The sequence below is a fragment of the Rhodamnia argentea genome, chromosome 1 (genome assembly GCF_020921035.1).
Source record: "Rhodamnia argentea isolate NSW1041297 chromosome 1, ASM2092103v1, whole genome shotgun sequence".
NCBI lineage: Eukaryota > Viridiplantae > Streptophyta > Magnoliopsida > Myrtales > Myrtaceae > Rhodamnia > Rhodamnia argentea.
The window spans coordinates 34427282-34454388 of record NC_063150.1 but is presented as its reverse complement, the minus strand read 5'-3'; the positions used below and the strand labels follow the sequence as shown (position 1 = coordinate 34454388).

At 42.2% G+C, this 27107-nt stretch overlaps 3 protein-coding genes across 5 annotated transcripts; 2 read left to right on the top strand and 1 right to left on the bottom strand.

The window, feature by feature from the left end:
• Positions 1 to 223: 223 nt before the first annotated feature.
• On the top strand, positions 224 to 11819 carry LOC115738937 (ATP-dependent RNA helicase DEAH12, chloroplastic). Its single transcript, XM_030671751.2, has 3 exons — positions 224 to 1288; positions 4723 to 7861; positions 10461 to 11819. Exons 1-3 carry the CDS (start codon positions 407 to 409, stop codon positions 11696 to 11698), a joined length of 5259 nt encoding a protein of 1752 aa, XP_030527611.1. The 5' UTR covers positions 224 to 406; the 3' UTR covers positions 11699 to 11819.
• Positions 11820 to 13608: 1789 nt separating this feature from the next.
• LOC115738939 (E3 ubiquitin-protein ligase RING1-like) lies at positions 13609 to 15166 on the top strand. 2 transcript variants are annotated; one of them, XM_030671753.2, is made up of 2 exons: positions 13609 to 13937; positions 13992 to 15166. In XM_030671753.2, the coding sequence occupies exons 1-2, from the start codon at positions 13825 to 13827 to the stop codon at positions 15010 to 15012; spliced, it is 1134 nt and encodes a 377-aa protein (XP_030527613.1). In that variant the 5' UTR covers positions 13609 to 13824; the 3' UTR covers positions 15013 to 15166. The 2 variants fall into 2 exon arrangements, with proteins under 2 accessions (XP_030527613.1, XP_048140223.1); XM_048284266.1 differs by having other exon boundaries at positions 13609 to 13944; positions 13993 to 15166.
• A 4741-nt stretch (positions 15167 to 19907) lies between these two features.
• Positions 19908 to 21541, bottom strand: LOC115738921 (transcription factor bHLH94-like). Of its 2 annotated transcripts, none has more exons than XM_030671731.2 (3): positions 20886 to 21538; positions 20401 to 20799; positions 19908 to 20021 (listed from the first exon to the last, which is right to left on the bottom strand). In XM_030671731.2, the coding sequence occupies exons 1-3, from the start codon at positions 21285 to 21287 to the stop codon at positions 19920 to 19922; spliced, it is 903 nt and encodes a 300-aa protein (XP_030527591.1). In that variant the 5' UTR covers positions 21288 to 21538; the 3' UTR covers positions 19908 to 19919. The 2 variants fall into 2 exon arrangements, with proteins under 2 accessions (XP_030527591.1, XP_030527592.1); XM_030671732.2 differs by having other exon boundaries at positions 19963 to 20087; positions 20886 to 21541.
• Positions 21542 to 27107: the final 5566 nt, after the last annotated feature.

Here is a 27107-nt window from a genome sequence, read left to right as displayed (position 1 = left end):
TCTCGATATCGTGTACATTAGTTAAAACATTTGGAATTGCACGGCGAGCATCCGATATTTGTCTATTTTGATATCAATATCTTAAAATACTTTAATTTTTCTCTATTTGTTTTTCTTAATAAATGAGATGAATATACAGCCTTTTTTTTTTTCAATTCAATTCAATATTCGGCAGAGAGTTTTATTTTGGGTAATTTTGCTCCTAATAAGCGCAAATAAAAATTGAAAATTTCGAAGAGGAGGCCGAACCGTTTCGTCGTCATCGCTCTCTGTTTCTCTGTCTCTGTCTCTCTCAGTCAAGAGTCGAGCTTTGGAGTCCGCCCACAGAGAGTGCGAAGCAAGTTCTCTCCTTTCCTCTCTCTTTCTCTCTCTAGGTTTTCTCTTTTTGCCGCGTTCATCCGATGCCATGACCCAATCGTCGATCGTCTCCGACGACCGGCACCGGCCCCCGTCGTTGGGGGCCACGCCCTTCCGCCGCTACCTTTTCCCTCCAAATTCTGCCGCCGGGGGGCCCCGCCGCCCCCCTTCCTTCCCCCACCACTACTACCGACCCAGGAACCCGCCCCCCGTCAACCGTCCCCCGCCGCCCTGCTTCATCGTCGAGCTCCGCCTCGGCCACCCCCTCCGCAGCGGCCTCACCAGGCCGAGCTTGCCCGCCCTGGTCGCGAGTTGCCGGCCCCAACCCACCAATTCGACCTTCTATGCGTCGAGCGACGTGGTGGCCGCGCTCTATTTTGGGCAGTGGGACGACGCGCGCGATGCAGCCCTGCATCTGTGGGAGTCCCGCATCTCCGGCGCGCACCCGTTCTCGCCGGAGCTTGCGTCGTCGACGACCCCGCCTGCTGCTAAACAGGAGCTCGAAGAGAGGCTCAAGGCCTTGTTTCTCGATAAAATCGGGGCTTTGATGGATGCAGAGGTGGTGAGAGAATGGGAGGTGAAATTGAGCGAAGTAACTGGTGAGATTGATAAAGTGAAAGCTTTGATGAGGAAGAGGCGGACGGGTCTTAGGGTTTTCAACGAGCTGAACGACAAGCAGAAAGGGCTTTTCTCGGAGCGAGAGATGATTGAGAATAGACTCATGGAATTTAAGTCTGCAATGATGTGCATAAGGGATCACATTGAGGGAAATGCTGTTGAGGAGACTTTGCAGGTCTTCAAGTTTGAGAATGGCCATGTCGATTGGTGTCGGATTCATCAGTTGATTCTGAGAGAGTGTAAGAGGCTCGATGATGGCTTGCCCATTTATGCCTGCCGGCAGCGCATTCTTCGGGAAGTTTATAATCAGCAGGTAGTTGAAACTTTTTGTTCTTGTACTTATGGTTGATTTTTTCATGTGGTTTGGTGCTGAACGGTGGGAATCCACCCGTGTTTGTAGTCCGCGAGTGCCAATGTATTTGTAAATACCATAGTATGAGAGTCGTCAAAAGTTCGTTTCTTTTTGTGAACTCGTATAGCATACATGCTACCCTGACAATTCCTAAGTGGTCCTTGACCTTATTGCCTTTTGTAGTATGCATGAGTGATGGCAAATTGTCGTGCTTTTCTGATGATGGTTGCCGCAAATTCACTTGAATCAAGTTGTTTTAGTGGGATGGAGCATCTCCCTCCATTTTAAGTCGTCTGCCCGTACTCATTCTCTTAGAAGTTCATCTTAAATGCATATCATTCTTGTTGGCAGCATCTATTAAGTGGCTTATGATGTTTTGTTTTCTGTTTGGGCTCGTCTATTTCTTTGCACTCGTCCCTCATCTATGTAGGAGTAGTGGTTTCTTTGGAATAGTAGGGATGGTTTTTGCGTATGATTTCAGTAGAAGATGAATCATCTATGTTGGTATGCACTTTGTTTGAAATTTGAAGTCTTTCCAACCTCCCCCAAGATGTTCAGTAGATATTTTGGAGTTACGTGTTTGCAATCAGGGATTGCATAGTTCTTTAGCCTTTTAAGATTTGATTGGTTTTAGCTTTATTGTCTGGCATTCTTGACGTGTTAAACCTCGATCCTGAAGTATGGTGGCATTAGCATTATGTATTCTCCGTCCTCTGTGTCTCATGACTCTCTGCTCATGTCTTATTTTCCAATATGGATCTTCCTTTGAGCTTGACAATCCAGTTTTCATTTTTTTTTTCCTTTACTGGATGCTTGTCATTTTCTTCCTGTAAATAAGAGAACATTGTTATTGGATCATCTTTTCTGTTTATCATAACGTAGAGTACTAAGACATGTTACTAGTTTCTCCTTGTCTCTTCTTTCTTGCTGTCCTGTTCTCAACTTTGTAGGGCTTTCGCCCTAGCTTAATGCTTCTTGTCAAATCTCTGTAGGACGTTTGCCCTTGCTTAATGGCCGCTTTTTATCAACTGTAAATCTCCATCGAATATTCAATTTTTCAATTTCTCATCATAGTCGGGTCCTCATATGTTACCTGAAGCATCTATCTGCTATTTGACATAAATGTAGTGCCAAGTGGTCTCATCCTCTGTTCAGAAGAAGTGCTTCTCTGTGGTCAGTTTCTGTGATTTTCCTTATTTCCTTGGCATCCAGCCATTCACTATACTCAATCATCCCTGATAAATTTCTATCTTGCTTCAAGGGTCTAATTCATCTCTTAAAAGCACTATTCTATTGACCGGAAAACACCATCGTTGAGATTTTACTGACTGCAAATGAGTCTTAAAATTTAGTGATAAATCTGTTTGAATTTTACAATCAAGGATTTTCAGTGGTTTCTCTCATCAGCAAATCACGTTGGACATTTGCAAGCTATGCCATGTGTGATGTTCCAACAGTATTAAAGTTGCCAGAGTTGTTTGTTTGAACCTTTTTAAAAAGTTGTGGGACATATATAATCGATTGAAATGTTTGAGGACTTATTTGTACTCATGAAATAGTTTTATGACTTTGAGCGTACTTTCATCGGAAGATTTCCACAGTTTTCATTATAACAGATGGCGACTCTTCGGTTAACACGTAGATTGTGATGATCAGATTTCTCTTTCTTAAATTAGATCGCTCATCATCCTATTCCGGTGCTGTCAAGCCACTCTTTTTGGTGACTTTTATTTAATTCTTCGTCTTACAGTCGCTCGGATTCATAACTTGTGATCAGTAGACATAGTGGTTTATATCGAAGAATGATACTATTCCTTCTGAGGCATCTCTAAGATATATAAATCGTTATGATAAAGTTAGGTTATGTTTCTGCTCTGATATTAGAAACTGATACCATTCTTTTTGTTGGGAGAGGGGTGGTAAGCCACCTAAGGGTGCCACTATTTGTAAAGCAAATTTCTAGTTGATGACACAAGATTGACTGTACTGGAAGTTCCTACATTTTACTCGCTGAAGCTAGCTGATGATCGGAGGAATACGTGATGTTAGCTAATCTGTCTGCAGAATCATGAAAACTTCCTCATTATTTCTAGGATGTAAAATGCGCCTCGCAAATTCTTGTGGCATTTGCTATTTCATCATGTTGAGATGTTATTTGAGAGCAATCGGGTATTTGTTGAGATTTTTTTTTTGCATCACTATTCCGTCAGCCCTCCTCTTTTCTAGTTCCTCTTTTTGTGCTCCTTCCTGTTTTAGTCTTTTCACCTTAAGTTTTCAGATACTTCTTGTGCCTGTCATGGTACTAAATCTTTGGAGTTGCATATCAACCAACTTAGATCTCAAGAAAGTGTAAATGCCGATCTCTGAGTTGCCTATGAACCTTAAAATACCAATCTCATGGAGAGCTTTTCCCCCCAAATCTAGAGTTGGATGTTAAAGATCAAGAGAGCTTTACTCTAAATGCTCTCTAAAACTGTATTCAAGGTGCATTAAGAATGCTTCGACACTGGCAATATCTTATAGACTGAGTCTTTCTTCTGTGTAAACAAACTCACTATGGATTGCATTTCCTGCTCCAATTTATTTTCTCCAACATAAAAGTTGATTTGAGTGGTAGTTTCTTTCTTTTCACTTTGATAGTGGCTGCAATCTTAGATACTTGGAATTTGGTTGGCTTCTCAAATTGAGATGAGCTCTTGAGGCAAAGGATTGTCCTTGATATATACTATAAAAAAGGTAAGAAGAAAATACATGCTGTCATGTTGCCACTAATCTCACATTTGCCAGTTGCGTTTATGAGATAATTAGTCAATGAAGCATTTATGATGCTTTCCGTTTTTTCGCCTGATCTTGTGTCTTTAATTCACAAATTGTGTTAACAGCCAAGAGGCTGTTACGTCAACGATAATGTCTTGATTGGAGAGGTGAAATATTGAACGTTGCCCTCAGGTGGGAGGGGAAATAGTCTCCTGTGAGACCATTGGGCCTTAATCTTACAAAGCAAAAATTAACAATAATTAAGATGAATGAACGGACAAATTGGAGCATTTGTTTTGTCAAGTTAATCTCTGGTTTATTTCCGAATGTTATATATATCGGTTACCTTCTATATCTTTCAGTTCACTGGTATAGTACCCATCGATTCCGTAACTACCCATTATTTGTCATGCATCAGAGTGAGAAACCAATTCATATGATTAAAAAGATTAGAATTGCCTAAACAGACTACCTGAGGCGATTCCGTCTTCTTTTTACTACATACTACTTTGAGGATTTACTACAAACTTAATCTATTATGATCACTCTTTGCATTTTCACATTGGTAGTTTATGGCATTCACTATGATGATGCATCTAAATGCCGATTCTTGGTTCTCTTATCAAATATTGCTACAGGTAATGGTATTGATGGGAGAAACTGGTTCTGGGAAAAGTACCCAGTTGATTCAATTTCTCGCTGATTCAGGAGTGGGTGGATGTGGTTCCATAGTATGTACTCAACCTCGCAAGATTGCTGCAATCTCCCTAGCAGAGCGGGTCAGAGATGAAAGTGTTGGTTGTTATGCAGGCAATCCGGTTGTTTGTGATCTGACATTTTCCTCTTCTCAATTGTTGAAATCAAAGGTAATATACATGACTGATCACTGTTTGTTGCAACACTACATGTGTGATGAGAGTTTATCTGGGATTTCCTGCATCATTATTGATGAGGCACATGAAAGAAGCTTGAGCACAGATCTCCTTTTGGCAGTAATTAAAGGATTACTTTGCCGGAGGCCTAATGTGAGGCTTATCATAATGTCTGCAACTGCTGATGCAGACCAGCTCTCAGAATACTTCTATGGTTGTGCAATATTTCGTGTTTTGGGTAGAAATTTTCCAGTAGATATTAGATATGTGCCACCTTCATCTGCCATGGATAATTCTACCGGGGTTGTCGCATCATATGTTGCTGATGTTCTGAGGATGGCTAGTGAGATTCACGGAAGAGAGCAAGAAGGAACCATTCTCGCCTTTTTAACTTCTCAAATGGAAGTAGAGTGGGCTTGTGAAAATTTTGAAGCTTCATCTGCAGTTGTGCTGCCCTTACATGGGAAGCTCACTTGTGAAGAGCAGTTTCGAGTTTTCCAGGACTACCCAGGGAAAAGAAAGGTGATCTTTTCCACAAATCTTGCTGAGACATCACTTACCATTCCAGGAGTTAAGTACGTGATTGATTCCGGTTGGGTGAAAGAAAGTAAGTTCGAACCAGGCACCGGGATGAATGTTCTCAAAGTTTGCAGGATTAGCCAAAGTTCTGCCAGTCAAAGAGCTGGTCGAGCGGGGAGAACGGAACCTGGACGGTGTTATAGGCTCTATGCTGAGTCTGACTTTGTCTCGATGCCCCTCAGCCAGGAACCTGAAATTCTTAGGGTTCATCTGGGGATTGCTGTTCTGAGGATCCTCGCTTTGGGAATTTATGATTTGCAGGAATTTGATTTTGTTGATACTCCCTCTGACAAAGCTATTGACATGGCCATCAGAAATCTTCTTCAGTTGGGGGCCGTTACTGTGATTGATCATACGTATGAGTTGACAGATGTGGGCAGGTATTTGGTTAAGGTTGGAGCTGAACCCCGGCTAGGTAAATTGATCTACAGTTGCTTTCGTCATGACTTGGGCAGAGAAGGTGTTGTTCTTGCTGCTGTGATGGCAAATGCAAGTAGCATATTTTGCAGAGTTGGTAGTGATACGGACAAGCTTAAATCTGATTGCTTGAAGTTGCAGTTTTGCCATCGCGACGGTGATCTGTTCACTCTTCTGTCTGTTTACAAAGAGTGGGAGTCTGTGCCTCGAGAAAAGCGGAATCCGTGGTGTTGGGAGAACAGCATCAATGCCAAATCGATGAGAAGATGCCAAGAGACAGTTAAGGAATTTGAAGACTGCCTTAGAAGGGAACTCAACATTACAGTCCCATCTCTCTGGCATTGGGATCCTTACAAGCCTAATAAGCTTGATTGCCTTTTAAAGAAAATTATGCTGTCTTGTCTTGCTGAAAATGTTGCCATGTACTCTGGATGCGATAAACTTGGTTATGAAGTGGCTTTGACTGGTCAGCATATACAATTACACCCTTCATGTTCGTTATTATCGTTTGGGCAGAAGCCAAGATGGGTTGTTTTTGGTGAAATCATATCGTTGTCCATTCCATATCTGGTTTGTGTGACAGCTTTTGATTTTGACTTTCTATCTACACTTTGCCCTCCTCCCTTGTTCGATTTTGATAAGATCGAGACTCGAAAGTTGCAATCGAGGGTAATTACAGGTTATGGCAGTATACTCTTGAGGAGGTTTTGTGGTAAGTCCAACTGTAGCCTTCAATTCCTTATATCACATGTTCGGGAAGTGTGTATGGATGAACGGGTCACTGTTCAAGTCAATGCGGATCAAAATGAGGTTTCAGTCTTTGCTTCTTCGCAGGATATGAAAAAAGTTTTCACTCTTGTCAGCAACTCACTGGAGTGTGAAAAGAAATGGTTGCTCAATGAATGCGTTGAAAAGTGCCTATATCATGGCCCAGGCATTTCAGCCCCCATGGCACTGTTTGGAGCTGGTGCTGAGATTAGACATTTGGAGCTGGATAAAAACTTTTTGACCGTTGACGTATGTCATCCAAATGTTGATTCCATCGATGATAAGGAGCTTCGGGTTTTCCTTGAAAAACACGCACAGGGTAGCATTTGTGGTGTCCACAAATTTACAGGCAGCTTGCCAGACGGTGACGACAAGGACAGATGGGGCAGGATAACTTTTGCTACCCCTGAGGCTGCCAAACGAGCTGCTCAGATGAAGGAAGTTGAATTTGGTGATGCCATGCTGAAGTTGCATCCCTCGCGGTCATTTTTGGGAAGTGATAATAAGTTTTACTCGTTTCCTGCTGTCAAAGCAAAAGTCTACTGGCCACGGAGGGAGAGTAGAGGTGTTGGAATTGTCAAATGTGATTTCCGTGATGTGCCTACCTTGGTTTTTCAGTTCTCTAACTTAGCTATAGGGGGCCAATATACTCATTGTGATGTTAACCAAAATTGCAAGGGCAGTGTAATGATTAGAGGACTTGCAAAAGAGCTCTCTGAAGCCGAAATTTTGTTTGAGTTGAGGAGAGCCACTAACAGGAGAATCCTTGATTTTTTCCTGCTTAGAGGAAAGTTTGCGGAGAATCCTCCAATCAACGCCTGTGAAGAGGCCCTCCTGAGAGAGATCACTCCTTTCATGCCCAAAAATAACCCTCGAGCAAGTCATTTCAGTGTTCAAGTCCTTCCACCTGATCCTAAAGATACCTTTATGAGGGCTTTGATCACCTTCGATGGCAGATTACATTTGGAGGCTGCAAAAGCTTTGGAGCAAATGGAAGGAAAGGTATTGCCTGGTTTTTTGCCATGGCAGAAGATAAGGTGCCAGCAATTGTTTCAAACCTCTTTGTCATGTCCTGCACCTGTCTATTATGTTATCAAAGAGCATCTGGAAGATTTGCTTGCAAGTTTCAAGGAAATTGAAGGTAGTTCTGGCATCACTTCTACATTTTCCTCTCTTTGAGGCATTTCTTTTTTGTGCCATACATCGGTAGTTCAATCGAGATACCTGAATGGGGCAGTGGAATGAGAAATTGATTTCTTTGCCTTTTTGCCAAGAAATCAGAATTCTCGTGGAAAGAAGTAGGATGTGAGAATAATGTCTCTACTAGTTGTTACTGCTTGATTCATTATGAGTCTGATCTATTATGTTCTTACTAGCTACTCTCTTTTTTTTCTTGTTTGTTCTTATAAATACTGCTAGTCTGTGACTGTGTCTGGAAGATACTTCTTTCAGTCTTTTCACACCAGAGCAATAAAAATATGCGTGGTGCTTGCCTATCGCGGCAGAATTCTGAACCTATTTATTAGAATCTATGTAGCACGGACTCGGGAGTTTGGGCATTTTTCGCGTGTCAGACACCACGTGTCCGAGTTTCCAACACGCAGTCAACGAAAGGGACACGCTCAGACACGTGTGCCCCTGGGTAATTTGGGAAAATTAAGCTAAGTGAAACCAAAATCTGAAAGCTCCAAATCGCTAACCTAATTTCATCTTCCTCTCCTCTCTGTCTCTCTGCTCTCGGCTCAGCCTCGCCACTCGCTGTGTCGCCTCGCCATGGGAGATGAGGGTTTACCATTGCGAGCTGTGCCTGCTGGAACTGGGTGGATTGGGGATCCACTGCGATGGAGAATTAGGGTTTACTTCTTTCGGCTGCGATGGCGGCGGTACAAGATGGAGGAAGAAGGAGGAGACTGCGATGGTGGTGGGACAACGGTGGTGGAAGGAGACTGAAGGGTTATAGAGGGAGACTTTGAGATGGAGACTCCCACAACTCTTTATCTCTAATGTGCAAAATTGCACAATGAAGAAAAGGCCGAAAGGGCCTGGGCTGGGAATTCTTCCAATTGAATAAAAGTATTGTTACGAACATTAAAAAAACAGAGAGAGAAAAGGGTTTGGAGTTATAGAGAGATGGTTTTGATTTTTAGTGATACTTTTTCTGAATTTATTTCGCTTTAATTGGGCTTTTATTTCTGTATTAGTAATTTTTCTAATTTTTATTTATTCTTTATTAGGGAATAAAAAAAAGAAAAAGCAGATGAAATTATAAAAATGATAATTTATTATGTAGCGTGTCGGAGTTCTCTATTTTTTCAGAAATCACGTGTCGACATGTCGTGTCGTGTCGTGTCCTGTGTCGTGTCGGTGCTACATAGATTAGAATGATGCTCTTTAAGTGGAAGTTGGTGATTGAAGCCCTGCAGACAAATAGTAGGGTACTCTGTATGTCTTGTTTCTTTTACTGTGTTTGTTTGGTATTTCTGGTTTTCGTACAGGGTCTGTCAGGCTTGAGTAGGTGCCAGTGTTATCATTCTTAACAAGGTCTTTTGCTGTTCTTTTGTGTCTACAATTTTGCGTGTATTTGCCAATATTGCATTTCGGTTTTCGGATTTTATTTGTCTAATGTATATCAGCATCAATCTTATCAGTGGTTTCCAGTAAGTAACTTTATGAAGTATTCTATGCCCATGGAGATTTTTTACATCTTGAAGCTGAATTTAGTAGCGGCATCCATCTCCTTTGGTATCAGTGTATAAGGAATTGTAATCCGTGATTAGGAAAATGTGTGTATCGCTGCACCTGCACCCTAATCTTCATATGTGATCTGTTAGCTTTTAACTGCTTGAAGTGCTGGATGCAATATTTATACCAGATGATGTTTTAAAAAAGGCTGAAATATATCGTATATGTGAGTCTTTAGTATCTGTAAATTCTTGTGTCAGAAGTTCCCGGAATTGCTCTACCATTACGTAAACACTATAATTGACAACTATAGTTGCATGACTTCCCTTGTGATATTAGTCCAGATGCTCATTTTCTTTTGGTCTTTGTGACATTGCTGAATTTTGCTTTATCATTCCTTTTGTTTAGGTGGCATTGTGAATTGCTATTAAATGGACAACTATAGTTGCATGACTTCCCTTGTGATATTAGTCCAGATGCTCATTTTCTTTTGGTTTTTGTGACATTGCTGAATTTTGCTTTATCATTCCTTTTGTTTAGGTGGCATTGTGAATTGCTATTAAATGGAAGATGAAAATTTCCCGTTAATGAAATTGATTTATTGAGTGGCATATCTTCAATGTAATTTCTGGAAGTGAAGATTGTGAGAGAGCTCTGTAGCAGTTTTCAATTTACCTCGTTTGTTTGCAAGTTTATTTGTCTTAAGGTTGATGAAATACATATCTAGTGGAAACTACCAACCTATGATTTCACTTTTGCTATTTGTCTTAAGGTTGATGAATTTACACATCAACAACGACACACTGGGAAATTATAAAGCATATTGTTTGTCAACTGGAATATTTGAAGATTGATGATACATTGCTGGCTTTCAAGTGTTCCAACATATGAATTATTTATTTATCTATTTTTGATTTCACGAGCTTTTGTCTGAGAGGGTTCATAACATTCACAGCCACAGCATCAATTTTTGAATGCTTACACCTATCCAACGTGCACTGAGTAATGCATGCTTTGTAGTAGACGGATACTAACTGCAGTAAGTAACCTCATCGCAGGGGCAGAATGTCATTCGGACAGGACTTCAAATGGTTGCTTTCGAGTGAGAATATCTGCCAATGCAACAAGAACTGTGGCAGAGATGAGAAGACCCGTGGAAGAGCTTATGAGAGGGAAGACTGTTGACCACCCTAGTCTCAGTCCTGCTGTAGCACAAATTCTTTTATCCAGAGACGGCCTCCCTCTCTTGAAATCACTCCAGCGAGAGACCGGAACCTGGATATTATTCGACAGGCAAATACTGAAACCGAGGGTGTTTGGATCATCAGAGAAAATTGCTGTAGCAGAGGAGAAACTCATCACAGCCCTTGTAAACCTTCATGAAAGCAAGCAACTCGAAATTCAACTCCGTGGTAGGGATCTGCCACCTGATCTGATGAAGGAAGTTGTCAAGAAATTTGGGCCCAACCTTGATGGACTTAAAGAAAAGGTACCTGGTGCTGAAATCTGTCTTAATGCCCGTCGCCACATCATTCTTATGAAGGGCAATAAGGACATGAAGGAAAAGGCAGAGGAGGTTATCTTTGATTTGGCGAAGTCTATTGGTGCTTCATCAGAGACACCTGATGATGCGTTGGTAGCAGCAGAAGATTGCTGTCCAATTTGCTTTTGCGAGGTTGAGGATGGCTACCGGCTTGAGGGCTGTTCACATCGATTCTGTCGGGCCTGCCTGGTGGAGCAGTGTGAATCTGCCATCAGAAACCTTGATAGTTTTCCCGTATGCTGTGCTCACGAGGTTTGTGGGGCTCCTCTTTTGATTACTGATTTGAGATCATTATTGTCAGCTGAGAAATTGGACGAACTATTTCGCGCCTCTTTGGGTGCATTTGTTGCATCTAGTGGGGGTTTGTACCGCTTTTGCCCCTCCCCGGACTGTCCTTCAGTTTATCGAGTCACAGGTCCTGGGATACTCCCTGAGCTGTTTCTCTGTGGAGCCTGCTATGCCGAGACTTGTACCAGGTGCCATTTGGAGTATCATCCATATGTCTCCTGTGAAAGGTATCGTGAGTACAAGGAGGATCCCGATTTGTCTCTCAAGCAGTGGTGTTCGGGGAAAGAACATGTCAAGGAATGTCCATATTGTGGGTATACAATAGAGAAGGTGGATGGGTGCAACCATATAGAGTGCAAGTGTGGAAGGCACCTCTGCTGGGTGTGCTTGAAAATATTCAAAACCAGCGAGGATTGCTACGACCATTTGAGGGCCATTCATATGACTACATTTGACTTTATATAAGCAGCTCAATTTCATGTTATTTATGTAAATGTTGTCGTTGTATATAGATCATCTGAAGGCCCAAAAGAAGAAAAATTCCGTCTAGCCAATTAGACTTATAGTACTAGCTCCCAGTCCGAGACATGTTTCAATAATTTTCTCTCTCGCTCTCACTATATACATACACGCACCCACATTACATGCGTGCAGAAGCATGCGTGTGCCTTCGTGTCTGGGTGTGCCTGCTTGCATGTGTGCTGCAGCATTGGAGATGAGCTCAGGTTGGATGGTCAGGTTGTATATAAAACTACTCTGGTGCTTGTGGTTGTTAAGAGGAAGAGGCTACTGTATATAGGTCCCTGGAGTTCAACATTTGGACTTGTTATGTCCAATTGACCATAGATAATAGCCTCTTTAGATCTTGATTTATGTTTGCACAATCGGTGACATGGCAAGGTGGAACTTTTAAGGACTTTTATAGTATGAGCCGTCAAACCCTGCAATTCTCTAGGATCGGTCCCTTAGGTTAAAATTTTGCCCATGTCACGCATATGCTTTTAGTAGTGAGAATAAGAAAATCTACTCTGGTGGAGCTGCTTTGACAACTCGACTGGAATGGACTGTAACTCAACTGAGAGACTTCAACCATTAAAGAAAGTTGGACTCCAAAACATCACAAGTAATCCAACCTATGTCATTCTATTTGTTTGACTCTTATTACTTGCGAATACTCTGTTTCTCTTCAGCAGGGTTTCAATGGTGATCTGTGACAATAAGACATCACGCTATTGCTTAATGCTTTGGTCATGTTCAGCTAGCAATTCTTAGTGAGGTTATGAGAAGTTTTGCTCAGTCGGTCGAAGTTTGTTATTCGTCGGTTATACAATCTATGAAATCTACTAACCTGAGTGAGGGCGGTTGCCCCCGTTGAAGATACATTGTGCGGCCACCGATCGGAAATATTGCTCGTCTCTAATAATTTTAGCCTGTTTGCGTTTTTCGATTCTTCATCTATACTGTGTAAATTTAATACACATATCTCTTGTGTTTTTGTTGCTTTTTCCTTCTTCCATCACTTCATTGGCTGATGGAGGTGTAACTAAGGGAGCTAATTATTAGCAGTGATAGAACACTTGCACAAAAGAACAGACAGGTAAATAGGTGGGCCTAACACTTAATCTCTACAACTTGACTAGTTGTCCTAGTGTCCAACTTTGATGTGATGTAGTTTGAGGCTGATTAACATATGTCTGCAGGAGGAGTCTGAATCCTCAAAGTAACACTCAGAAGTCATGTAAACCGTCCAACTTTACGCGTTAGATCTCAAATGACATGTACCATATCGAAACGCATGAAAGCTAGGCACAAATTGCTGTCTCGCATGCTTTTTATTGGATGGTACGGGTATCCGAACCTTTGGCTCGATTAACTTCACGAATGCCTGGAAATCGGATGCATCGGGCGTCACTCCATAGAAAGGGTTATGGGTATTGACGGCGAGTTTACTCCGAGGAGACAACGACATAATTCAAATGCTGAAGTTTAGCGTATCCGGATCAGGCGCTTAAACACTTGCCCGTTCTCTCTCGGGCGAACGACGCTATCTCATCTCGGTGTCATTATCATAGAAGCAAAACAAGACGGGGGAGAGAGAGATAGAGAGAGAGAGAGTGGAACACCGCTAAAGAAGCAATAGCCCCAAGCATTACGTAAACGCGTGGAACACTTTCAATAAAGCGACGTGACTTTGCCCCTTCCAAATGAGCACTTGACCCCCCGAAACAAACGCGAAAAACGAAAGTGCCAAGCAAATTCTTCCAAGTCTTCCACGAAAACGACTCTCTTCTTTACCTCCGCTTTTTTCCAAAAAGTCATAAACTCCTTTCAGGGCTCGTCCGAAAACTGTCATTTTCCAATGATAAAAGAGTCATGACTTTCTCCTTTCCAATTGAGTAGTTTGACCCCCAAACCAAACGCCAAGACGAACGCGCCAAGTAAATGCTTCGAGTCTTCCATGAAAACGACTCTCTTGCCTTCATTTTTTTCCAAGTGATCAACATCTCCGTCCAGGGCTTGTTCAGAAACTCTCCACTTGAACTGAAAATTCTTTGCCCCCCTCTGTTGGGTTATGGTCCTTTCCTTGCTCAATGGCTTTTCCCCCCAGAAAGCTTCTGTCTTCACCCGATCCATGTCTTTTCCATCATCCTCCTCATGCAAATTGTCCCTCCCCTCCCACTCCGCCGCCGCCGCCGCCGCCGCCGCAGCCGCAGCCGCAGCCACGGCCGCAGCTGCCAGGACCAGCTTTGGGGCTCAAAGCCGGCAAGAGTCTGCTCCAAGATACCAAAAGGATCTTGCCTTATGCTCTTGGCTCTGTTCTCTTGACAGGGATCCTCTGTATAATCCTAGTGAAGTATTATGTGAAGCAGAACAGCTCAAGGAGGAGACGAGACGCACCGATTCTTTTTCATACGCAGGAAGAGTTCTTGGATGAAGACCAGGGACCGCCCCAGGACCACCCAGTATGGTTCATCCGCACGATCGGTCTCGACCAATCTGTCATCGATTCCATAACGGCTTTCGAGTACAAGAAGGGCGAAGGGCTGACCGAAGGGACAGAGTGCTCTGTTTGTCTCGGCGAGTTCGAAGATGGCGAGAATCTCCGGCTTTTGCCCAAGTGTAGCCACTCATTTCATGCCCCTTGCATCGATACTTGGTTGAGGTCTCATAAGAATTGTCCTCTGTGTCGTGCACCGATAGTCAGAGATGCTAGGATCGGCCACATTAGTGTGGATGTGGAAGAGCCTAGACTGAACAATTTAGGCTCCAGGGAAGAGAATTTGATGATTGAGAATCATGGCAATAGCGAAAACACTCGAGCAAGAGTTGAAAGCAGTGAAAGCGTGGGTCAAGATGATGGAGTTAGCCCGTCGCATATGGACGACGGAATAATTTGCGATGATGTCAACAAGGTTCCAAGTTTTTGCAGTGGAGAGAGTTGTGAAGTCCTCATTCCAAGTGATTGGGATAGCGAAGGACATAAAAGGGTCACGGATACAGAGACTGCACCGGCAAGACGATCGTTATCAGCGGATATGACCATTTCTCCTGCCGAAGGCATACTGAAAACTCGGCCGAAACAAACAAAGAGGTCGAGTTCCATAATTGCTGCCAGGCAAGACGGTGAATGTTCTAAAATGCGCAGAGCAGTGAAATTTTCTTCTTTCGGGCAGTCACAACAGAAGGGACCTGTTGCGATGAACCGGTCACTTTCTTCTGGGGGAAAGGTATGGCCATCCGGACAGACCAGAGACCAGAACCCGGCAAATTCGTTTTAATCAGGAGGCTTCCGTCATAGCCGGTCTTTCGATGCGTTGATGTAATTTTTAGCACATTAGATAGCTAGTTTAAGCATTTGCCAAGTCAGAGTTCTGCTGAAAATATTACACCTAAGTCTGCTATAATGAATACATATCGGAGTGCATTACATAATTTTCAAGTGTTTTTGTGCACGAAAGTTCATTCCAATCTGCCATTTGCAGGTTTTCGAATAGCAGTCAAATCCAATTTGGCCAACTTCAATTATTGTACAAATGCTATGTTGAGAGAATAATTACCATGCTTCACAAGGGACAAATCAGCTTGAAGACTGACTAAGTTAATTTAAGTCCAACATGTCACTGAAAATTTGCACTCATAAGAACCAAAATCTCCTGCCATAGAGTGGCCTGATCAGCGAAAAGTGTGAGCTTTTCTTTTTTAAAGCAGATGTAGAATTAACAGTTCATCGATCCGAGTTTGCTCTATCATTACATTATAGGAAAAAGAAAGAAGATGTTGATAGAATTTACTCCTCGGGTACCACTTAGAATGGGAGCAATTCTTCTGGGATTTGCTTCATGGTCCGAATGCTCTCCATCAACCCAGAGGTCTGCATCCATCCTGAGCGGACGCGTAATTGCCCTCAAACCCGACTAACGTTATTTGATGGAACAAGTAAAAAACATCAGATCACACCAGCACAATCAGTGCCGACTTAGGGTCTGCGAGGAGCTCGGGGATAAGAATGGACCATGCATCCTCAAGGATCAGAAGGACTAACCCATCTGTTATGGTTTCTGCAGTATGTAGGCTGTAGAACTATCTGTTTCTAAAAGGTACAACCATAGAGGCTGTAAAACTATCTCGCCCTTATGAAATCATCGAGAGAATGATTGGTATCGGGCTCCTCATGCTTGATCTGATGCTTCAATTCCTGTTCAATAAGCTGTTTGCGGTACTCTATTTCCTCAAGTTGCTGCTCTGATCGAGTTCTTCGGTCCCCTGCTGCTAAAGCCAGGCTTTCCATCTTCAACGCTCAGAGTATGCCGAGAACCAACGCTCCTAAAGTCCCTGGCATAAGATCGTTTGGTTCTTTAATAGTCATCCGCGCCACGCTTTTGCTTGGCTTCTGATGCTTACTAGGTTATTCACTAAGGAGGTGCGCAGATTGCGATGCTTTCTTGACCGATTTGCTCGCAGGTTTCGCGATCACCTTTCATCTCAATTGTTCTCTCTCTCTCTCTCTCACACACACAAATTAGTTGGTCCACAACTGCTTCAATCTTGTCTGATCAGTAGAAATATCTTAGCACAGCAACTTGAAGCTCAATGGACGGCGCAGAATTTCAAAGGGCTAAGTCCATTTGAATGGTAGTCGATTTGAGTTGACCCGATGTTCATGCACACATCGGATTTTGCGGGCTCGAAATCCCGTCATACACGGTAGTAGTTTCCTGAACAAATATGCAGTGTACAAGTCTGTCGTACCCGACGCTCATGGAGCTGCTAGTAGGCTGAACAACTTGGATGTTTTGTCCCTCCATAACTAGTAATGATGTCTGCAGAAAAGAGTTGGGTAGCTTTGCATCCTGGATTGTACCTTCATATAGTTGCAGCATTGTGAATGAGTGAAATCTGCCCTTGTCGCGATGTTCGGGGAATCGAAAACGGAATTCATTTCGCAGCAATGTTCATATCCGTTTGTTGGGTCGGATTTCGCTTCGTTAATATCAATCTTCTCTGCATGGCACTTCGAAAGTGGCATTAGCTTTCAACTCTCTCAACTTTAAATTATTGGATATGGTTCATACTTCCCATCGACAGGCTTTCGCTTATTGGCGGACGGGGTTTGTAGCATTCTCTGGACACTAGATGACTTTTATAATTTAAATCCGTATTTTATTAGTAGTTTGGGCTTGAATCCATGAATGACTACTTTTATATATTATCTGTTTCTCTTGTAATCGAGGGAGGCAACAGAGAGTTGAGAGGAGCTAATTATAATGGAATCCTTTTGCTGGATGTAGCCCTTAGTTTAAGGCCGAACCAGGATAAATCTTATGTCTTGATTTCTCTTTCTCACTTCACGCTCTATTTCTTTGTGATTGTACGCCGAACCCTAATACAGATTCCATAAGAGTTTCATACAGTCGAAAAGAAAATAACAAGTCGTGCTGGGATGTGCATACAGATCTATGGAGAGAGCTGATGCTTGTTCGGTTTCGTGAAGCGGGCGATCCAGTGGCGGTGGACGAGATTGCTTCTGTCACCTGTACACCATCAGGAGCAGCAAATTCTTTGGTACTATCAGATTCTCGCATCCATGGTTCGTAACAATTCCCGTGCTCCTTCCGAAGTCGACCCTCGGCGCCGATCTTCGTGAATTAGGACGGCGAGTTTCGAGCACGAGATCCGTGTGTCTAGCAAGAGCCTGAGGGATGCCGATTTTTCAATGTAAATTTACAAGCAAGCATCGACTTCGCGCCTGATAGGACTCCTTGGTGCGAGAACGCGCAGCCTTGGCTTCTTGGCCACTAAAGAAGAAAATAGAGTAAAAAAGAAAAAATTTATAAAAAATTCAAAAAAAAAATACTAAAATATTATTACAAATTGTCCACACGAGCCCCGTCCATGTCACGTCGGACCGCCGACGTCTACATCATTGATTTCGAGCCCATAAGATTTATTTGGCAAAACGTGAAAATGTTTAGGGTTCAATCGGCAAACCGAAAAGATTTGGGATTGAATTTGCAAAAGTGAAATAAGATTAAGACTTTTTTTTTTTTATAATTTTCCCCTTAATCCACAAGAAAGAACGGGCTCCCATTTCTTGGTGAGCGAGCGGGGGTCATTCGGGGGACAATGTCCCCTGAATACCAAATAACTTTTATAGTTAGAGCCCATATTTCATTTACAGTTTGGGCTTGAACTTATGAATAGCTACTGTTGTAAATAATCTTTTATTTTTGATCCCGTAATTGAGAGCTGTAATGGACACGTGTGGATACTAATTATTGTGGAATTCTCTCTTGAATGTAACCTCGAGTTCAAGGGTGAAGCATGATAAGCTTTATGCCTCGATTTCCCTTTCTCGCTTTTACTTTTTATTTCGTTGGGTCCGTGCGCCGGATCCGAAGACACGTTACCCTCGAGATGTGATCAGTTGGTGCTTGAATCAGGGGGGAAGAGGACATGTCCGGATGCTTCCCTAATGGACCCATGGACAGTAGAAATCAAATATGAGAAGAGGGGTGGGGGGGCCAATCCATATGATGGGGCAAAAGGACCCAAAAATATATAGAGAGGAAGATTCCATTCCCTTTTGTCAATGATAACGACGTAATGTCATCAACATTTCGAAATTGAATTTAAATTGATTATTGTTGCATTGCCATGGCCACAAGGAACGGGCCGAAACTTTTGTCGCCTCTCCAAAAGACAAATCTGGTTAGCGAAATTAAGCAGCAGATTTGACTAATACATATGCATTTTCTTTTGCCTTTTTTTTTTTTTTTGCCCTTGACCGAGTACATTTTGGGCCCCACTTTTGCGCATTAAATTTCCGAATTAGCGTGTTGAAAGTCTTAAAGCTTATCAAGAAAGCGGAATCAAAGCCCTAAAATTTTCAAAAAAGTGCAATCGAGTCCCGAAACTTGTCAGAAAGTGCAATTGAATCCTAAAACCCTTAAAAAATGTTCAATCGACAGAATGACTTGATCTTATCAATTCGACAAGTTTTAGGACTCGATTGCGCTTTTCGAAAGTTTTAGGATTCGATTGCACTTTCTGACATGTTTTTCGGACTCGATTATATTTTCGTCATGAATTTTAGGACTCCTAATCACTTATGCCTTAAATTTTCTTATTTTTTCCCCATTTTATGGAGGGGTTTGTGCAGAGAGAGAGAGAGAGAGGGGCAAATTAAATTGAGTAGGAATTAGGGTTTCCCCAAGGTCATCGTCATCAAGGTTATTGATCCGTTTCTTAAGCAACATAATTGTTGTGGCCCGGGTTTGCGCACGTGTGAAACGGACTTATGTGACTTTTGGTACGATGGCGTGGGAGGAGAGAGGCGAGAGAACGCGAAAAAGGATGAAATGGGATTGGATGGTATACTTTTATTATACCTTGTAATGATAAAGTTGATAATAATAGAATATGATAAAAGTTAAAAATAAAATAAAATAAAATAAGATGTCGAAATCGAAACCATCCTCGAAATTATTGCTTGTGAAAGAAGACTACCCTTTTTGAAACGGTAGCTTCTGTTTAGGGAAGACATGTCGATTTCCATAGTCGATAAAATCCTTGATTTGATGGTGTTACGATAATTTTCTACATATGGAAACATTCTTGGGTGTACTAATTTTTCAATTTTCTCGTAAATTTCTAGATGGGAAGGAAGAGTCATCGAAGAAAATGCGTTGGTAACGGAATGTCTACATTTGCGAAGGGGCATCTTCTAAGTAAGTTAGTTTGAAGATGGATCGGTGGTTATGGAGAAAGGCTAATAGTGAGATAATTTGTGCTTCATCTCAATTTCATTTCTGGATCTATCGTTTTAAAGCCCAATGCAATAGGAACAATATAGAAGATTACTACCGACATGGTAGATTGAGTCGTCGATGGATTACGAGACGTAAGTATTCGCAAATTCATATCGAGCGAATTTACTCGTTCACGAAATCGAAAGAGGCAAGCGAAATGAAAAAAAAAAAATTGCGGATACATAATCATTTTGCTCTTGTGCTAACCCATACCATAATACACAAAATCTCTTGAAAAAAAAAAAAATTTCTGAGCAAGACCCAAAAACTATACACCTAATTTACACATCTGTTTTGGTATTCAGTAAAAACTTTTAAATGTGCCAAAAAAAAAAAAGGAGAATTAAGTTGAAATGACAATGAAGCCCCTCTCTCTCTCACTGCCACATAAAAGCAGCTTCTTCTTGGATCCTGGCCACCATCTCGTACACAGCAGTTGCGATCTCGTTCATTGAGGTGAGCTGGCAACTATCCTCAACCTGCCTCACAAAACCACAAAACCCAACCTCTAATCAAACAATCGCATTTGTTTAGTAGATCAACTCCTGCCTAAGTAAAGCTAGCTACTCAAACTAGCTTTTACATAACTTTCTTGCTAATCCCCATCTGCCAGCAATTTTCCTCTAACATAGAAATAATTTCCCTATCATTATCGGGTGGTTAGCAGCACGGGTCACGATCGATTATACGCTGATCCTGACTCTATTGCTGTTTCTAGACCGGTTTTGATTGATTCAACTGCGTTTCCTTATCGATTCGACAGAATCTTTAGCATCGATCCGGTTCGGTCGCTGGATAAACTCTTCGGCTTTAGAACAAGCGGACATGCATTGTATTAGTGTTTAGGAGGAGGCTGACCTTGACGCTGAACGAGTACAAGACCATGTTATGGACCGTGGTGAGGGTGAGGTGAAGGACCCCGAGCCGGAGGGAGTGAAGCCCGACCACCATCTTGTGCAGCTGCCTCGGCTGGTTCCGGGACAGGACCTTGATGTTGGCGTGGCTGTCGACCAGGGTCACCTCCACGTCGGCGGCCGCCGGCCGGGTGTCGGGCCCGCGTGAGCCGTCCGGCCGGGTCGAGTACTGCGGGAAGTTGAAGTAGTCGGAGAAGAGGGAGGAGAAGTGATCGTTGGGGGGCGAGGCTGACCTAGGCTCGTTGACTTGCTCAGGTTGCTTCTGGGATTTGAGGGATTGGAGATGCTGCTCTAGCTCCTTCACGAAGTTGATTGCCCCTGCTATTATTGATGCCTGGTCCCCCTAATTAATCAACCCATTTCCCAAAATTAAAAAAAAAATTAATCACTCCAACATTTAATTAAGGAATTTAAATATAGAGAGCGAACCCTTTGGACGTAGGAAGGCGGCATCATGGAGCGAAGCACGGCGAGGTACTCGTTCATCTGCTTCCGGCGGTTGCGTTCCACCGCAATGTGGGTCCTCCTCTGGCTCTCCACATCATCACTGTTCTTCACCATCCTTGTCCTCCTCCGCTTCCTCCGCCCCGCTATGGCCGCCATCGGCGGCGGCGACGCCGACACCCCCGCTAATCCTCCCTCGGCATCCCAGCCGTCTAAGTCCACGTTCATCGCGGCCTCGGCCTCAGCGGCGTTCAAGCTCAGTGCAGCCGACTCGTGAACGCGGGTCTTCTCGTCGTCTCCGAAGCAGCCGGACCCGACGTGATGGGTCCAAGCCCCGCCGTAACAGCTGAACGGGTCTTGCTGAAACACCACCGTCTCCAAGGCCATTCGGATTCCACCTTCCAATTCACTATCTTCTTTCCTTTGATTGGTGTCAGAAACAGAGAGAGACAGAGGAGAGTGTGGGTGTTCAAGAGCTGAGATGGGTGTAGTGTAACGATGCAGGAGAAGCAACGGGGATTGCCTCTGTAGGAGAAATGGAAGTTTTACCTTAAACAGCAAGTTCTCTTCTCTTGCTCTGTCCCGAGTCCGAGTGAGTTCTGATTGAATCCGTGTCTCTGTCTATGGTTAATTTATAGGGGGTGAGCGATCGTGTGCGATCGTTAGGCATCGTATCCAATGCTTCCCTCTACTTTCCTGAATTTACATCACAACTACTGGTGCGATCAACTTGACAGAGACGTCACCCTCTCAAGGTACTGATCCCTCTGGAATTTTTCGAACCCCCGACAAATCTTCGTATCATACGGCACTCCCCGACGCATTTATACATTGCGGTATACATGTCATAAGAGCATGAGAGTGATTGGTGGGAACGCAATCGATCTAACAGTAAAATAGATTATATACATCCTCTTATTTTGAGAAAAATTTCAAATAAGGGCATGAAGTGCTTTTATTTTCTCAAATAAAGTCATGGAGTGTACCTTATTTCAAATAAATGCCCGATGTGTCTTTATTTTCTCAACTAATGATTTGAAGTGAAACTTGTTTCAAATAAGGGTTTGAAGTTGCCATATAGTCTCAAAAGAGGGCCTAACCTCAAAGGCATTTTCATCGTTTATCTTTTTGATTTTTTTTCTTTTTTTTTCTTTTAAAAAGTTAATTTTCTTTTTAAAAAAGAATCATCGTCTTCATCACCTTGAACTTTCGACAACCAACCACCGAGACCACCATGGAAGACCACCACCACCGTCGTCATCAACGCCCTCACCGGATCTCCGTCCCGTCTTGCACCATGATGACCACCCCGAGGCCCTACCCTCTCTACTCCTTCCCTCCGTCGACCCTAACCCCAATGCCATCGAAGTCGCATGATTTCTCCCTCCTCACCCCCTCCTCCTCTTGGCCCTCCGCTACCACCATCAGCAAATCTTCCTCCGGTCGGAGAGAGGGAGGCCCCTTCTACCTATGGCCATCGCCCCACGGTCGGTGAGGCGTCGGTAATGGTAGGTGAGGTTCAACGACCCTCGGCCAGATTTGGGATAGGGTAGCAGCCCTCTCGAGGTTACGGCGAGGTCGTCGGCCCTTGTCGAGGCGCCGACAACTCCTTCGGCTATCACCGATGCCCCATCGGTGTTTGGCGGTGGCCACAGGTAGTGGTGGTCATCCATGGTGGTCTCGATGGTTGGTCGTGGAAAGGTGACGAAGAGATGTATTTTTTTTAAATCTTTTTTAATCTTTTAAAAAACAGAAAAAATAAAAAAAATAAAGAAAAAAATCAAAAAGATAAATTAAGAAAATGCCCTTGAGGTTAAGCTCTTTTTTGAGATCGCATGGCTAGTTGAGGTCCTTTTTTTGAAACTGTTATGTGACTTCAAGTGCTTATTTAAAATAAGATCTATTTTAGACCTTTATTTAAGAAAATTAGGGCACTTCGAGTCCTTATTTGAAAATTTTCCTCTTATTTTTGCTAAATATTATAATTTTTATTTATTTTTTGACACAAATTCATACTTCAACAACTTGGACTTCAACACATAACAAGGAAACCTTATTTTCCTAAACTTAATCTTAAATTTCTCTTCTATCATTTTATTTTGTTTTCAAAATTCAGATTTTTGCTTCGGACTTAAACTCGCGACATATTCTTAACAATCTCTATCTAAGCTCGACGTATGAGCCAAGTTACAATTGCTTCACTAGAATCCAATCATTGCTGCTACTCTTTCATAGCCCCACATGGGTTCAATCGCCATGGATATTCTTCAAGTCCAAGCTTAGCTTGAACTTTGCCGTAACATCGGACATCATCAAAACACTAACTCCACTTGTACCTTAACTACTCCACAAGGATTTTTCGACAAAACCTCATCAACCGTCGATAAAGCAAAATCATCGTTGCAGCTATATCTATCGGGAGATCAAATACACTTATTGTCAAACTCAGCGATTACAAGAATCGTTGGCTCCATACGCTCCACCTCGCTACAAGCACCATCGGTGTCGATCACCCCGCTAACACCCGTTACCTTAAGCTTGACATTGTCGTGATTCGTACGAATCTCGTCAATAACACTCATACCCAGAAGTATTGGAAACTCGTTAAATGTAATTTCTTTGTTCAAAACATGTAAATTTAGTTCGGAACACCACAACTAACTGTCTTGTTCACTTTATGCATAATTTAGGAACATGCACTTTTTTGCACTTCCATCAAGCTTACCATCACTCACTAGAACATAACATGAGCAACTAAATATTCTAAAAATAGAATAATTAGTAATGTCACTTGACCATACTTTTTTGGGAGTCCAACGTCCAATCGCCATCTATGGAAATCTATTTATCGAGTAACTTTCCTTACTATGCTCATCTGCAAGGAATCGCCTAGCCATAACAATATTAGATATCATTTTATAGGCAGTCCTAGTAATGTTTTGCTCATAAACTTTGCAATATGTTGTGGTTCATTGGCACTAGCATGGTGTTTCACTACGTCTTTCTTCATGCAGAATTTGTTTAATAGCTTGAGCAGAACTCTATGTTACCGTCGGTTCGCCTATGCTTGATCGTTTTACTAGTATCCATTTCGATTAAAGTTCTTAATTGCCCGATCCCGACAACATCATCAAACACCCAAGTCTTCATCGAGTAGACATCCACAATTGGTAGCATAAATCTGACACTCAAAGGAAACCCGGTAACCAATGAACATCTAAGTGAATTAATTCTACAATCTCAATGGTTTTCTCTGACAATCGGTTGCACTTTCCGCCATTGGTCTTAGCCACATCACCTGCATTTATTCGGTTCATCGGCAACATAACCATACAGTAGATTCTTTTCACTTATAACCTTTAAGATTCTCTCGTTAATGTGCCGCAGATGCACATGCCATAATTCGGACTCTCGAACAGATGCATATAACACCTTCGCCGCGAAATTTGTCGCTATCTCACCTTGAAACTCATTTAAGTCACCGTGGTTGATTCCTTCATTATACCAGGGCACCTCGAACGACTTTTAGAATTGCACATTTTGAACAATAACAACACCCAGCTGAATTCGGGATACTCAAGGAGATCAAGTTCTTAGATTTAGTTCTTAAGATTAAATTGACACGGTTGAAAGGTTTAGGATTGAATAAGCCGCCGTATAATAGGTTTAGGACTTTTTGGACACTATCCCCTTCAAATTTCACTCCCTATTATGTGCATCTATGATCAGCATCATCGATGATTTACATCAAATTAGTAACTTGGCATCATCATCTTCCGATGTGCATCCACACGTCCTCCCATAAGTTGAGCATGTACGAAGCGAAAATCTCTTTCAAACCGCCGGAAGACCTCAACCAAAGATCCCCCCAAAGGCCCTCTTGATTCATAGAAATGTACACACGCATGTGCTCGGAATCTTGATCAGAAGAACATTAGCATCTAAACCTAAGCATCTTAAGAGGTGTCACGACCTTCTAAAAAATAAACGAGTTAATTTTCGGGCTAATGGATTATCGGGTTAATTAATTAACTAACCTAACTCGGATTCTCCCAAGTCCATACCAAATCGCAACTTAAGGTTCAAATAATTAACATGCAACGTGTTTTGAATTTGGAGTCGCCACTAATCATTTTCGGTAGGTTGATTAGAAACCTAAATAAAATAGCGGGAGAAAACTATCTTATTTCCGCGAACCGGAGATTTTGAATTCGGGGATTTGGTTACGCTAGATTACTCTAACGCCCTTTCGGTACCATTTTCATGAAAAATATTTGATTTGGCAATTTTGATGGATTTTACTTGAAATTCAAAGATGCAATTTTTTTGGTTTTTTCTTCTTTTTTATGGGGATGTAAAACATTGAACTTTGTACGATATACACCATGGATGATTTAGAAAGAAAGAAAACGCAGCCAATCACGAGTATTTACAAAAATAAATTAACATGTAATAATGCTAAATTTTGGGACACGTGACATGTCTAAAATAAACAAACAAATGTTCACACCAAACGATTACATTTTTGTAGATCGAGATGGAAAGGGTTACCTTCTATTCCACAAAATCTTACTCACGTACACGTTATGGCTTCCTTCAAGATCTCGGAGTTGGAAGAACGTGGCTATCGTCGAAAAAAGGCAAGCGGTGGCGTTGTTGGATGGCGAGAGGCGAAGTACGTGCCGGGACTCGTCGAAGATGATGCTCGACTAAAACTCTTTTCTTCACTCTCAAATTTTCTCTTACGATTTTTCTCAAGAACTCTCTTTTTTCCTCTCTAAAGAATTTCTCTCACAAATTCTCTCAATTCTCTTCCACTCTAAAACTATCTCAATTCTCTTTCACTCCCCCTTCAATTCTCAAGAACTCTCCCCCCTTTTATAGCCAAATTTCTCCATCATCTTCCCTTCTTCATCTTCTCTTCATCATCTTCTCTTCATCACCTTCCCTTCATCATATTCATCTTCTCTTCTTCATCTTCCCTTCACCATCTTCCTTTCATTATCTTCTCTTCTTTATCTTCTCTTCATCACCTTCCCTTCATCATCTTCCCTTCATCATCTTCCCTTCTTCATCTTCTCTTGGTATTTGCAATGCGATCCCTGAAGTTTCAAGTATTTGCAATACGGTCCCCGAAGTTTTAAGTATTTGCAATACAGTCCCTGAAGTTTCAAATCTTCTCGGTATATTTTTCCATCCCGTGCCTAGTCTAGACGCATGCTAAATTAAGTGTTCCGCTTGCCCAATTATATGCCAATGCAATGTACGCTAAAAATAAATATATGAGATGATTTTTTTTATAATTTTTATGCAAAAAATAGATTAGTCAAAATTTAGGCGTCAACAGCTGCCCCTCTTTGAGTGGAGGCTCGTAGAGGTTCCGCTCAAAGACAAAATTGAATCCTAAATTTTGACGGTGCAAATTATGGATGAACTTTTTGGCGGGAGTTTTAATCCCATTTTTTATGTAATGAAGTGATGCATGATATGCAAGACTGTAAATAACATGTGTCAAAACTTCTCATTTTTCATGTTAGAGAAACTCTGCACATGGATCGCATACAAGAATACCTGTTTTACCAAATTTCTCGTAAGCTAATGGTTCTCTTAATTTCCAAGCTTCTTTTTGCGGATGCAAGGATTTTAAGGTATCGGTGCCTTATCCGTTATCGAGACTTCTCCCTAATGCAAGACAGCGCAAGATATGTGTGTCGTTTGAGATCACAAGAGCTACGTCGTTGTGAGTCGAAAGAAGTGAAATCAAGTTCACAAGAGCTACGTCGTTGTGAGTTGATTAAATGTCGAAATCGCCGAGTGCATATGTCTTCACGATTCGACAAAGGGAATCAAAATCATAAGAGCTACGTCATTATGATTTGGTTTGGATCAAAACCATGGGTGCTTATGTCTTCATGATTTGATAAAGGAGCCGAAAATCATAAGAGCTATGTCATTATGAGCCGACTAAAGGTCAAGATCACCGGTGCATACGTCTTCGTGATTCGAGACCGAAATCATAAGAGCTACGTCGTTATGATTTGATAAGATGTCAAGATCGCCAATGCATATGTCTTCACGACGACGACGGAAGAGGCATCTTGCCTGAATTGAACAATGTTTGATAGGAGCACCATTGAATGGAATCGATAAGTACAAAAGGGGCATATTGCACGAATTGAATCATAACAACTATCATCGGAAGAGTTG

What these genes read in the sequence shown, in the direction of transcription:
- LOC115738939 (XM_048284266.1), top strand. Translation starts at nt 13,825, where the DNA reads ATGGCTTTTCCCCCCAGAAAGCTTCTGTCTTCACCCGATCCATGTCTT. An exon ending in CGCCGCCGCCGCCGCAGCCG is followed by an intron (nt 13,945 to 13,992) that starts CAGCCGCAGCCA and finishes TTGGGGCTCAAA; the next exon opens with GCCGGCAAGAGTCTGCTCCA.
- LOC115738921 (XM_030671731.2), bottom strand. Translation starts at nt 21,287, where the DNA reads ATGGCCTTGGAGACGGTGGTGTTTCAGCAAGACCCGTTCAGCTGTTAC. An exon ending in CGCCTTCCTACGTCCAAAGG is followed by an intron (nt 20,800 to 20,885) that starts GTTCGCTCTCTA and finishes TTGATTAATTAG; the next exon opens with GGGGACCAGGCATCAATAAT. An exon ending in TGTACTCGTTCAGCGTCAAG is followed by an intron (nt 20,022 to 20,400) that starts GTCAGCCTCCTC and finishes TTTGTGAGGCAG; the next exon opens with GTTGAGGATAGTTGCCAGCT.
- LOC115738937 (XM_030671751.2), top strand. Translation starts at nt 407, where the DNA reads ATGACCCAATCGTCGATCGTCTCCGACGACCGGCACCGGCCCCCGTCG. An exon ending in GGGAAGTTTATAATCAGCAG is followed by an intron (nt 1,289 to 4,722) that starts GTAGTTGAAACT and finishes ATATTGCTACAG; the next exon opens with GTAATGGTATTGATGGGAGA. An exon ending in AAGTTTCAAGGAAATTGAAG is followed by an intron (nt 7,862 to 10,460) that starts GTAGTTCTGGCA and finishes ACCTCATCGCAG; the next exon opens with GGGCAGAATGTCATTCGGAC.